General features: G+C 40.3%; 1 protein-coding gene across 2 annotated transcripts in view; it reads left to right on the top strand.

Moving 5' to 3' along the window:
• Window positions 1–13573, top strand: part of spon1a (spondin 1a) — a 47985-nt gene that overhangs the window by 31437 nt on the left and 2975 nt on the right. Inside the window, exons 7-13 of one of the 2 annotated variants that reach the window (XM_058088626.1) lie at window positions 1947–2011; window positions 7292–7493; window positions 9805–9945; window positions 11987–12062; window positions 12138–12320; window positions 12789–12824; window positions 12893–13060. In XM_058088626.1, the coding sequence (XP_057944609.1) occupies window positions 1947–2011; window positions 7292–7493; window positions 9805–9945; window positions 11987–12062; window positions 12138–12320; window positions 12789–12824; window positions 12893–13060 (871 nt within the window). Of the gene's footprint in view, window positions 1–1946; window positions 2012–7291; window positions 7494–9804; window positions 9946–11986; window positions 12063–12137; window positions 12321–12653; window positions 12825–12892; window positions 13061–13573 lie in introns of both variants that reach the window. The other variant, XM_058088625.1, reaches the window with a different exon arrangement.

The following is a 13573-nucleotide window of genomic DNA, read 5'->3' as shown; positions in this document are numbered from 1 at the left end:
CCAAACTTGTGTAATGTAGACATTTATGATAGACGTGATAAGCACTGTGGATACTTGTGAGAGTTTATCATATAACATGGTGACATTTGGTGGAGTTTGATGTGATGATGTGAAAATGTGGTAAAATATGATGACAAAGTATGTCATCGGAAGAGTTAAGTTGTTGTAAAAACAAGATGTTGACATATAAATGACTGTTGTAAGACAAGTGCAGAACATGAAATGAGTCCCCGATTAGCAATCGAACGTCCTTTGACAGTTGAATTTGTTGTGCGAGCGGCTGCTTGGAGATAAAAAATAACTATTCTTGTCACTGTCATAAAGGCTTTTATGGTGCGGGATCATTTTCTCAAAATGTTTTTTTTATATATCAGACATGGTTCTCTCTAAAGAGATGTCATCTTGAAATCCATCTGAAGCTGAAGTTGCACTTTCATTTTCCAGGAGATAGGCTTCAACCGACAAGGACACAAATTGTTAACACCAAGTACCACCTCAAAAATACACATAATATGAGTATGATGATTTTTGCTGCCCCTATTTTATCTGGATTTTTACAAAATATCTGCCATTCTAGAGTGCAACTAGACGGAGCCTGCGCAGCACCTCACATCACCATTTTACACTCTATGATGCAGAGCAAATTGTTGTTTGTTTAGGGGCTCATCTTCAGCCTGCACCTCATTTTTCAGTGGCCCTTGGCATATTGTAAAAGTAAAATTAATCCACTATTAATGAGATGTATTATTAGATTACAATAATTTGCTATGTTACCTATAACACAAAGCTCGGATAACAATGTCTTTTAATCACATTAATCAGTTTTCAAATCAAGTAATCTACATGAATCTCCATTTGCAACTATGCATGAGATATGCCAATTTTTACTGTATTTTAATGAAAAGAAAGTTAAATGACAAGATTATATATATATATATATATATATATATATATATATATATATATATATATATATATATGTATATGAAAAAATAATTTTGAGCTAAACTATACCACATGTCTGAAAATCAATTTTTTCGAATGCTAGTCCCTGTAATAGTAATAGACAGTTTGCAATTTCACATATTTTGAGTGTAGATGTATTTTGTATGACATTTCCAAGCATACAGTATCTATACATCGATACATTTTCTATACGGCTTGTCCTCATTATGGTTGTGGGGGCATGCTGGAGCCTATCCCAGGTGACTTCGGGCGAGAGGACTGGTTGCCAGCAACCTATAGACAAACAATCATTCACATTCACATTCATACCTATGGACAATTTAGTGTCTCCAGTTTTCGTAACATGCATGTTTTTGGAATGTGGGAGGAAACCAGAGTACCCGGAGGAAACACCTACGCGCACAGGAAAAAATGAAAACTCCCCACAAAGATACCCAAGCCGAGATTCGAACCTTGATCTTTCCGATCTCCTGTATGTGTCTGCACCATATATCCATAGGTGGGTAAGTCCCAAGAACCTGGTCATACCATTAAATAACCAGTGCTGTTTTTCTGTTGCCCATTTCTGATAAAACAGGGACTTGTTTTTCATAAGCTTGTAGCTCATTTTCAGTTACCCCAAAAACCACCCCTGCAGCTGATTCTTCTGATTCGTCTAGACTTTTTTTTTTTTTTAGATGGCCCATTACTGCATCAGTTTATGGCTTAGCCAGATGGATTTCTGAGATCAGCCTCCTCATGTCTCAATAAATTCAGTTCCCTCCCTGTGGGAGAGGGCCTTCGGTAAAACTCTTACATTTGAAATAGGATTAGTCTTCCATGCTTGCTCCAACCTGTCACATTTGTTGCAGGGAAATTCAATAACTTCCAACATTAGCAATTGCTGTGATACTGCAACATATGTTTTCATCATGGTTTTATTGTGACTTGCTGTGTAGCACAAACACGATGCTTTAAGAGTGTGTCTCTTGCCTTTTTAGGGTGATGACGTCCTGACCGTCATCAAAATGAAAGCTCAGTGGCCGGCCTGGCAACCACTTAATGTGTAAGTATTTTATGTCATTTGCACATTTGCACTTTAATAGATCGATACGTTCTCTGTATTTCAGTGGCATTAAAACGGCGGTGCCTCTTGTCTCATGACACCAATTTAGCCCTCAAGAGGCAGCAGTGAGCCACTAAAGCGTGTGCTATGATGGGGTTGAAGTAGTAAACTAACAACCTCTCTGGAGCTTTCTGCCAAAAGATAGTGAGCCACTGTAGTATTGAGGAGCTAGCCAACCTACGGAAGTAATTGGTCGGTGCATTTATGAAGCAGCCTTCTACCGTAGAGATTGTCAAAGAGCTGTACGCTTGCCTCATTCACCTAATGATGATGGAAGATGTTGCCATGAAGAGATACTAACAAGCATGACACAGTGGAAGCAACTGCAGGTTTGATGTCTTCATCAAGGTCCCTGGACAATAGAAGTCTCAGGAGGTATAGAAGATTAAATTGGAGATTTTTCCAGTTTCTAGATGTTCACTCTAACCCTCAGATGCTAACTTTTCAGGTCTGTGAGATTTCATTGTTATGCCTGTTGTCTTAAGTATTTATGAAGTAATGTACTACAATTTTGGAGTGTGGGTTTGCCTTCCAATAAGGATTTCTATAGTCTAATCTGATTCGATAGATTTTTTCACTAGTCGGTTTTTTAAGACCAGCGCTAATGGCAATCCTGACAAATCACATTTGAAACTTTTGCTCAAATTAGATTTCGATTAAATATTTGATTGATCTTATGATGAAATTAGACGTTAATGAATCATAAATGAGGTTACAGTTCCATTTGCGACTTCTTCCACCTCAAACAAAACAGGCTAAAACTCTCAGACAAACAAATAAAATTGGTAGGGGTGCAAGAACAGCAGAACATTTTGTGACACTGAAAGCTAGACGAACAGAACCAATAAAAGCGGATGAAGAAAAGGAACTACATGGCTTACAACACAATAGTTTGTCAAAACTCTCATTAAGCCTCATTTCTTGCCTTAGTCAAGTCACTGTTGGGATATAACATGAAGTTGGCTGAACTGTTTTAAATGATGTTCAGTGAAGATTAAATGTTGTCTGTCGTTGCCACGTGATATGGAAGAAACTGCTGATACAAGTTGCACTTCACTTTCTGGAGTCATGGATATTTTTTTAGGAGCCATTTGAGCCAATAAGTCAGTCGATGTCGACAGGCCTCCCAGCGGTCAAAGGTAGTGCTTGGCTCAGCTCATTTGGACAGTGCCCCTGAAGCGGATTATAGGTCTTCTGTTAAATACACATTTCATTTTCAGTTATTTACAAATATGGCTGTTTAGGATCAAAACAGGCTATTTATTACAAAAACAAAGACATTATTTGTAAAAATGTATGCACAGCAGTCGTAGCCACCCCCCATGGTGTCAGAATGATACAATCTTGATCATGTGACATTTTTATGATTTGGCGACAAAATTGATAGGCGAATCAGACTCCTCGACTATTCTAAGACACCATTGTAAACCATATGTAAACCAGTGTTTACATAGGTTGGCATTACAGTGAAATGTGTAAATGCCTGGTTCAGCCAGCACCGCACATTGCCGTGGGCTGGAACCAAGGTCCTTCAGAATGGAAGGCGCAGAGCTAAAATGGGCGCCACACATGGGAGACCACACATCACCTCCGGTCCATTCATTTTTAATGGAACCTGCGATTATCGTGAGTCACCGTCCAGCCAAGCGACAGGCTAAATTTCGACGCGATCCCAGAAAGTTAAAAAATGTTCAACATTTCAGCCCAGATGAGGACCAATCAACAGGAGTTTTACTGATTGACCACCAAGCGGCCAGGAAGGTAATCAGTACACTCTTGCAGGTAAACATGAAGGAAAAAATAATACTTTTCGTGTCAGATTTGACATTTCTAAAGAGTTTATCTTCAATACGAGCCAGATCCAGTACGAGCAAGATTACTTGATCATCCAAAGCTGCTTTTCCTCCTCTGAATGAGTTTGATACCACCAAATTCCCTCCACATCTGACAGCCAATCAAAACTGTGGGACACTCATAATTCGCTCTGGATGTGAACACATCACTCACCACTGTAGCTGGTCACAGCCGCTTGTTGCCTCCAGTGGGCAGAGTTTGTTCCACATTGGCGATGAGTTTTGCCAATCGCATGTGACACCCAAATGTCCTGGCTGTCAAGTTGATGGCCAGCGTGGCTCCTAAGCCTGTAACATTATAATAATTTATAACATAAAAATATTACATGGCACCTCAGCAAATCTGCAGAGTTCTCAACTGTGAATTTTGCCTTTTACTTTTAATAATAGTTAGCTTTATTTTACCATTTTTTGACAGTTGAAGGATTGCAGAATGATTACAACAGTTTGACCTTCCTGGTCCTTTTTGACCTCAGAGATTCTGGTGTTCTTTTAAATGCTTGTAAAGGTTTTAACCTTATTTTAAACATACTCTACATACCTGTTGGAACACCAAATTAACAAACATCAGTTTATCCTCACAAATATGATTTACCTTTTTTTTGCAGTCAGATACATCAACATCCTCCATGTTGAACCCTGTGATTGCTGATCAGTACAAAGCCATCCCTGAAATTGCCATCTACCGTATTCTTCCCGAGTTCATTAGCTCTTGTAGCTATTTAATCTCTTATTCATGAGGAAAAGCAAGCTGCTTGTTGGCTCAGCTTGAAGAAAAGAAGTCCAACGGTAACAACCTGTGCAGTGTTGTTTCCCCCCGGACTAAAAGGGCAATGTTGTTCATCTCCAAAGGGAATTGAACAGCCAGGAATAGAAGCAAGGATATCCACTGGGAATAATTAGCTTACCTCCGATATGTGCAGCCAATTAATTGTTTCATTGCGCGACTATTTACAGCAAAAATAATGGCCTGGTCAATTATACCACGTAGAAAAAAAACACAACATTATCTTTTACATTAAGTTGTACATCTACCTGAGGTATGAAGTGTAATGACACAATTCATGGATAATTAACAGCGCCTATGACTTTATGCGATACGATGTGCAGTGATGCTGACATTTTATGTTTTTGTTTGTATGTGACTGTGTTTTTTGGAAGAATGACTTGACAAGACAGAGAGAATAGATGTTAGTGATCTTTTTTATTTGACATTAATAAAAGCCTCAATTGCCAAGTTAACCCTAGGTGGGTGATACTTTTGTCAGCACATCTAATTCAAGTGCGATAATTATAGTTTAGTTATTGATGCCCTGGGCATATTTTGAGTCACTGGTCAATGAGTCACTGAGTCAATGCTCATTTTCTGACCCTTTGTATTGAGTTGTGGACTCCTATGGAGCAGCTATACACAATAACCCCGCACAGAAAACTTTTTAGATTTTGCAGAATCTGCACCTATTCCAGCTGTATTTTCTTGGATTTGAACTTCTTGCCAATACATTCCAGCCACGACCCGCTTCCGGGCATGCCCACTCCGCTGTGATTGGTCACACACCCAAAGTGCTTCCTAACTAAGAAAGGTCTGGAAGGTCTGGGTTTGAATCTCTGTTGGACAACTCTGTGTGGAGTTTGTATGTTCTTTCTGTGCGCCCGTGGGTTTATTTCCGGTTTACTTAGCATCCACACATCCACCAAATACAAATCTACTTCAACCCAAACCTTTTGAAAAAGGGTACTGTCATTGCTGGTTCTCCTTGATAACAGTGAGCCTCAATTTTGTCATAATAAGCAAGATAATTCCTTCAACAAAGGTCAGAGCATGAGTCACCATGATGATGATAAGTAGATGTGAAACGAATGAAAGTCAGATTTTGATATGTTAGCAATTTGCATACGGTATTACAATGACTCTCACATAAACAGAGATGGCGATAAACAGACCCTCTCTCATATCCAACATCAGTGATCTTTGACCTGACAAATGGACAGAAATTCCCAGAAGCACACTCCAATATCTTCTCGAAAGTCTTCACAAAAGCGACTTGATACTTTCAAATATATAATTCATAGTATAACAGTAAACACCTTTTTTCGTCCATGTGCCCGGATTGAATACAAAAATGAAATGAAAAATTCAACTTTGCAGTTGAGTGGGGTCATTCCACAAGATCCTGTCTGTACTTCTAAAAGAGTCGCTGGAGAATAATCAGTATAGTTTTACATGAACTTCAATCTGTCAACATTGTTGAGGTGGGTGCAGTAGAAATGGGAATTCTATTCAAATTTTGACATTTGAATCCCTTTCCACGTACGCAGTTTTTTTTGTTAGTCTAGCACTGAGGTAATTTAATAATCAAACTGGAAGCTGCAGTGAATACGTCTGCATAGCAGTATACTGTCCCCGTTTCACCTTTCAGCAACAAACTAATGAAACATTTTTTACCTACGTTTACTTGTCCATGTAGAAAACATGTGCCGGGGGCAAGGCTACTGAGCATTGTGGAATCACAAAAGCAGTTCACTGAGGTTATCTGCAGTGATTAAGGCCTTTCTCATTTGTGAGCAGCCTTGCTCTGTCTCTCCTTTGCTGTCAGTGACTTCTTCTGGAGCACAGGTGGTGCCAGAGATAAATGTCAGAGTTCCAGTACTTTCTGAGAAAAAGCCACCTGAGTGTCGACGCACATTCCCTAGGGATAAGGGATGTTGCTTGTCCCCAGGGGCCATCATTAGCAAGAGCGCTCAAGGGCAGCACTGAATCCACTCAAGTCCAATGCAGTTATATGATGACAGGTAGTAAAAAAAAAGAGTATCTGGCTAATTGTCTGTATGACACTAAGGATTGTTTCACTTCTAATTTGCACAGGCAGGCACAAATCCTTATTAGTTTAGTTGCCAATCATAGCTGAAGAGAGACAAGCAGATATTTGTGTTGAACAACAAGATGCCACTGATGTCTTCCATCTCCTAAAATGCTCCCATAAGCAGCATTTTAAATCATGAGCCAGAGAAAAGTGTTTTATAGCCTCAGATGATGATTATTATGCATCGCTGAGAGCTGTCTTGCTCTAATCTGGTGTACATGGAATTTGTTCTCAAATGCCTGCTGCTGTGAGAACGCAATCTACCATCTACAAACGCTGTAAAACAGTCACTAGCCCCTTTCACACAGCCAATAAAACGTTTTTTTCTTTGTTGCTGGTCTGCGTTGACGTGTGTTAGCAATGCTGTATCTTCTGTTATGGCTTTGGTGGCTTTTTGTTCTGAATTTTGACTGGACTATCATACAAAACCTCAATGGATATGACAGACTGTGACCAAATATTTGTTATATATAACCAATGGGTAAATTGTCACTCTTCCCTAGGCGGGCCGCACCCTCGGCTGAATTCTCAGTGGATCGAGCGCGGCACCTCATGTCATTCCTGACCATGCTGGGACCAAGTCCGGACTGGAACGTAGGTCTTTCTGCAGAGGACTTGTGTACCAAAGAGTGCGGATGGGCTCAGAGAGTAGTCCAGGACCTCATACCTTGGGATGCAGGCACTGACAATGGGGTGTCATATGAGGTCAGTAACATACGTATAATATTTATGTGTATTATTATTGACACATTATTATCGTTATTACTCTTACTCCATTCTGATACCATACAGTCAGAAGATTTGGGTTTAAATCTTTGTTGGAACATCTCTGTGTGGAGTTTACATGTTCTCTCCATGTTTGTGTGGGTTCTCTTCTTCAGCTTCCCTCCTTCCACCCACACCCCAATAAGGTACACAAAACTACAGTAGTTACCAAGGAACTAATGAAGAACTAAGGATCAGTTCATGACTAAGGCACGTACATTTAGAGTAGTTACTGAGGAACTAATGAGTAGTAGTTACTAAGGGATTAAGGCACATACATAAAGGAGTAGTTACTGAGGAACTAATGAGTAAGGGTTAGGTAGGTTTGTTCCTCAATCCATCCATCCATTTTTGATGCCGCTTATCTCACTAGGGTCATGGAGGTATTCTGATCTTCAAAAAGCACCATTGCTTTTTTCCCAGTCTATTCTTTTGTCACATCTTTTCAGACCTTCAAATAGTTGTACTCGAAAAAACTTTCCACTCTACTACTTCCCCCTTGAATACCTCTCAACACAGACTTTGACTTTGTGATTACACGTTGTCTTGCTCTACCTGTCGGCTGCTCAAAAAGACAATGCCTTCCTCCCTCACTTCTTCATATTTGTGCTGCTTGTCCGCAACAAATCAACTCAGAGCATCACTGATTCCTTCTCCACTTCTCCTAAAACCTACGAGGACATTTTTCTCTCTTGCCCTCTCTTGCCCTTGCCTTCCGCCAGCACTGAGATATGTGTGTGTGCATATGTTTGACCAAACTCTGACTCAGTGAATGCAATCCTTGGTTTATCCCACTGAACTCCCTATCTTACCCGGCAGAAGACATGAATAATTTCATTATTTGTCTTCACAACAGAGCAAACTGTTATGTGTTTGTAATACTATTACTAAACTTCATAGTGCATTGGAACTTAAAACAAAGTTGACCACAGGGGAACAGGCACATTTAAGATTGTTATTCCTATCTTGTTATCTCTGTTTGAGCATCTCTGTGTGGCGTTTGCATGTTCTCCCTGTGTATGGGTTTTCTCTGTGAAGTCCATTTTACTTCCACATTCCAAAAATATACATGTTAGGTTAACTGGAGACTGAGAAATTGTGAGGTAAGTTTGTAGGCAGCAGCAGTTAACAGTGTGTTTTACATGTGAAAGTTCAGGGTGGTGATATCTCTCGGAAAGAAACTGTTTCTCAGTCTATTTGTCCTTACTTTAGTGCATCTGTAGCCCCTTCCAGATGGCAGCAGCTCAAACAGATGAAAACCGGGATGTTAAGTGATGATGCTCTGAGCTCTGCTGAGACACCAGAAGGAGTAAATGTCTGTCAGGGAGGCGGGAGGGCAGCCAACGACAGAGTAAGGCCAACAAGCCTTACTCTGTCCGCCTCAGTGCAGCTCAGGAAGATTGGGGGCCAAGTCTTACAGTCTGGGGTCTGTTGGTCAGAAAGTCCTTGATCCAAGTGCATGTGAGAGGGGGGAGACCCAGGGTGTCTAGTTTTGTGTTCATAATGTCTGGGATGATTGTATTAAAGGCCGAGCTATAGTCCACAAAGAGCAACCTGCCGTAGCTCTGCTGTTGTTCCAGGTGACTCAACACAGTGTGCAGGGCTATAGCGATGGCGTGCTCTGTGGCTTTGTTCGTCCGGTATTCGAACTGAGGAGAATCGAGTGTTGGAGGAAGACAGTCTTTGATGTGAATCAGCCTTTGAGAATCAGCCTCTAAAGCACTTCATGATAGCGGATGTGAGAGCAACAAGGCGTTAATCATTAAGGCTAGTTATGGTGAACTTTTGGGGTCTTGGGATGATTGTGGAGGATTTCAGGCAGGCTGCTTAAGTCAGAGAGAGGTTAAAGACCCTGCAGAAGATGCTGCAGAGCTGGTGGGTGCATGCTCTGAGCACCTCACAGTCAGGAGGACACGCCTGACATCCTGCTCTTTTACAGTCAGTGGGGTGTTATTGGAACATGAAGGAGGTAGGGGTGGGGTTGGAGCAGATGAGTGTCGCTCTGGTTCAAAGTGAGCAAGGAAGCTGTTGATGGACTCACCAGGGTCTCCTGGTTTCACATTGTAGCCTCTGAAATTGGTGATATCCTTTAGACTCAGCCACACCTCCCAGGATCTACTGTATTGCTGGCAAGGTTGGACTCTATCCTCCTCTTATAGGTCACTTTTTGTATAATGACAATAAAGCTTTTCTATTATATTCTATTCTGTCATTGTTTATTTTTTTCAATATGTTTATCTCCGTCTTTCAGTCTCCCAACAAGCCCTCTGTGCCTCAGGATAAGATCCGTCCTCTGACCAGTCTGGACCACCCTCAAAGCCCTTTTTATGATCCTGAAGGGGGCGCTATCAGTCCTGTGGCCAGGGTAGTGGTGGAACGGATTGCCAGAAAGGTACGTTGTTGGTAATGGTTTAGTTTATCTATCGTTAGCTAGTGGCACAAACCGGTACTCCTTTTAAGTACTTGCTAGTGTGACCAACCACAGCTCAGTGGGCGTGCCTGGAGGCAGGCCGTGGGTGGAATACATTAAAACAGACCGTTTTTGCAAGAACCACAAAATGCAGCTGAATAGGTGCAGATTCTGACAGAACCATATAGCTTTGTCTGCTGGTTATCATGTATAGCTGTTCTATAGGAGTCCCCATCTCAATACAAAGGGCCCAAAAATGTGCATAATAGGTCCCCTTTAAAGTTGCCATTAATTTATGACTGTAAATTGAACTTACACGCCAGATGCAGTATTTATGACTGCACTATTACAGGTACAGGTTTTTATTACCCACGTCTAATGCACTATCCCACTGCTACTAAAAGCGAATTAGCTGTCACATAAAAGTGGAATTGGTTTCATTTTATTGTACTTTTGTACACCATCAAAGCAGAGAAGATCAAGTAGTGAAGGGGAGCAGGTATGACGTTGTTGTTTAAAAAGCAGAAAGTAAATCTCAGGGACAATGCTAAAAGTGGCCAGCACCCCTGCATTGGCATTCCAAAGTATATATATAATAAATAAATGATAAATAAAAAAACAACAACAATTGTATGGATTTGACAAAACCGTTCAATACAATTAATCAGAGTAACCACAGTATCCAGTGAGGAATCAGAGGATTAATTTTGAACTGGGGAAACGCTACAGGAAGCAGTATGTGAAGCTGGGAGAATATACATCTGTGAGCTTAAATATATCGTATGGCGTACCCCAGGGGTCAATACTGGGACCAAAACTGTTTAATAATCTATATATGAATTACATCTATAAAGTTACAAAAGACCTAAAGCTAGTATTATTTACTACAAATACTACTACATTTTACTCTGCATAAAGCACACAAAAGCTCACCAAAAAGTGTCACAGATGAATTGACTGTACTAAAAAGATGGTTTGATTAAAACAGATTATCTCTGAACCCTAAGTAAAACTAATAATGCTATTTGGTAACAGCACAAAGGATACTTATGGACAAATACAATATCTTGTGGAGAACATACAAATTCTTTATTCCTAAAATCACAATTATTAAAATTTGCTGATCTGGTAGGTGTTGAAACAGTTAAAATTACGGATAAAGCAAATAATAAACTCTTACCTAAAAACATTATTCTATTCTTCTCAACAAGAAAGGAAAACTATGACCTTTGGAAAAAATGTAATTTAAAACACTTATATGCGAGAACGACACTAACAACCTTCAGCATTTCAGTATGTGGAATCAAATTATGGAATGTAAAAAACTCAAACAATACACTAAATTGATCTATTCAAGAATCAGTACAAGCAGTTAATGTTTACACTAATCACTCTTGCACTCACTAGTAACTCTAAAAGTTACCAGGGTCCTTTGGAAAAGACTTGTAAAACAAAACAAAACAAAAAAGAATAAAAAGGTGAATATTTGTCATTAATATATCTAGCATGTATAGAGTGGTTTGACACTTACATGTGCAATTTCCAACCGGAAGATACATTCAACAAAGATACGCATTAATCAACAACCATTGAGTGGGGCCTAAATATATTCCGGCTTAACTGCAAGCCCCTCCACCTTGACTAATACCCCAATTTGAGCTCATTAAAAATGAACAAAGCATGATAATACCAGAAACATGCTTTGTTGTGTGTCTGGTGTTTTTTTTTTAATTTAACTGAACACAATTACAAGGAAAAAAAGGTAATTAATTCCACTGCAACCTTTTTACTTTTCTGGAGGTGAAACCCTTTCACACGCACAGCAAGTAGACAGAAGTCCTTTAGTGTCATCTACAGGCGGTGTGGGGAATTTTTGATCATTTTCTGCCCTATCCTTTTGCCCCAGGTTGGTTAATACATTATGTTACCACTACATGCTTCCATATTCAATGCACCTGCACTCATTATTGTCCAAGGTCATAGAAAAAGTTGAAAAGAATGAGTGTTGTGTTTATTTCCACAGGGGGAGCAATGCAACATTGTGCCAGACAACGTGGATGACATTGTGGCAGACATTGCCCAGGAGGAGAAAGAGGAAGGTCTGGATACAAACCACATTTCATTTACACGAGATTAAAAGCACAGAGAATTTATTATTTCTCTCCGCCCTGCAGATGACACCCCCGAGACGTGTATCTACTCCAATTGGTCTCCATGGTCGGCCTGCAGCTCAGCCACTTGTGAAAAGGGCAAGCGGATGAGGCAGAGGATGCTTAAGGCCCAGTTGGACCTTAGCGTTCCGTGTCCTCACACACAGGATTTCCAGCCTTGCATGGGGCCAGGATGCAGCGATGAGGGTATGTATATAAAAACTCAATTTCACAGAGGAGATTTATGTATATTTACATGCAGATGATGAAGTCATATTTTCAGAAATTCAATGCTGAAGGATGGAGCCTGTCTACGCTGCTTTATAACCATTTTAATCATCTTCTCTGAGTTTTATTGAGAGTTTTGTATCATTACTTGCGTCACTGCTTTGACAGTTTACAAAGTGAAGGTTTATAACTGAATTGTATTAGTGCAAGGCTATAGATAATGTTAAAGATAAATTACAAGCAACACGTTGTTTCTATGGGAGGCAAGTTAAATATACTTTTGTTCAAGGTATAATTTACTTGACTTTTTAGATGCATCCACATGTATGATGTCAGAATGGATTACATGGTCTCCATGCAGTGTGTCCTGCGGACAGGGCACACGTTCACGAGAACGTTACGTTAAGCAGTTTCCAGATGACGGCTCAATCTGCACTCTACCCACAGAAGAGACAGAAGACTGTGTGGTCAACGAGGAATGCTGTAAGAGGGAAATGCAACATTTCACCAAAAAGCTGAGCTTTTTAACTAATGTCCCCTCTGGGTCTCAGTTCCCAGCAGCTGCCTGGTAACGGAATGGGGGGAATGGGATGCCTGCAGCGCCACTTGCGGTCTTGGCATGAAGAGAAGGGAGCGCATGGTGAAGATGCCTCCTGCAGACGGTTCCATTTGTGGAGCCGAGGTGCTGGAAGTGGAGAAGTGCATGATGCCAGAATGTCGTAAGTCAATATGAAAAAGAAATACTCAACATCTCAGTGCAGTATTTCTCAAAGTAAGTACACGCTTACACATTTTTATTGCATCTTCAATACTAAAGCTTGGATACTTAGAATACTTGGACTTTAGAGTAGTCAGGTACAGCCTTTATAGCAGTATAGATTTTCTATCCATACATCCATACATCCATCCATATTTTTTAGCCTTTTTTGCATGTTTGCCATTCAGAGGACACATTAAAAGATGTTGTGATATGTAGTACTGTACACTGGTCACTAGGTGTCGGTAATGTTACTGTATGTTTGGTGAAATATACACGCGCCAGACTTGATCATGGGAAAAACAGACTTTTATGGCAGGTTTGAATTATCTAACAACAGCCACAATAATGCATCACAAAAATCAAAAACACAGGCTACTGTTGCAACCCAGGCCAAGCTGAAACTCAACTACTAAACCCTGATGTCATTTCCTGGCCAGGAGCTTTTCTAGCACCGGAACAGTCTCAGTTCAGT

This window comes from Doryrhamphus excisus, chromosome 12 (assembly GCF_030265055.1).
Source record: "Doryrhamphus excisus isolate RoL2022-K1 chromosome 12, RoL_Dexc_1.0, whole genome shotgun sequence".
NCBI classification, from domain to species: domain Eukaryota; kingdom Metazoa; phylum Chordata; class Actinopteri; order Syngnathiformes; family Syngnathidae; genus Doryrhamphus; species Doryrhamphus excisus.
This window is presented reverse-complemented; position numbering and strand designations above follow the sequence as displayed.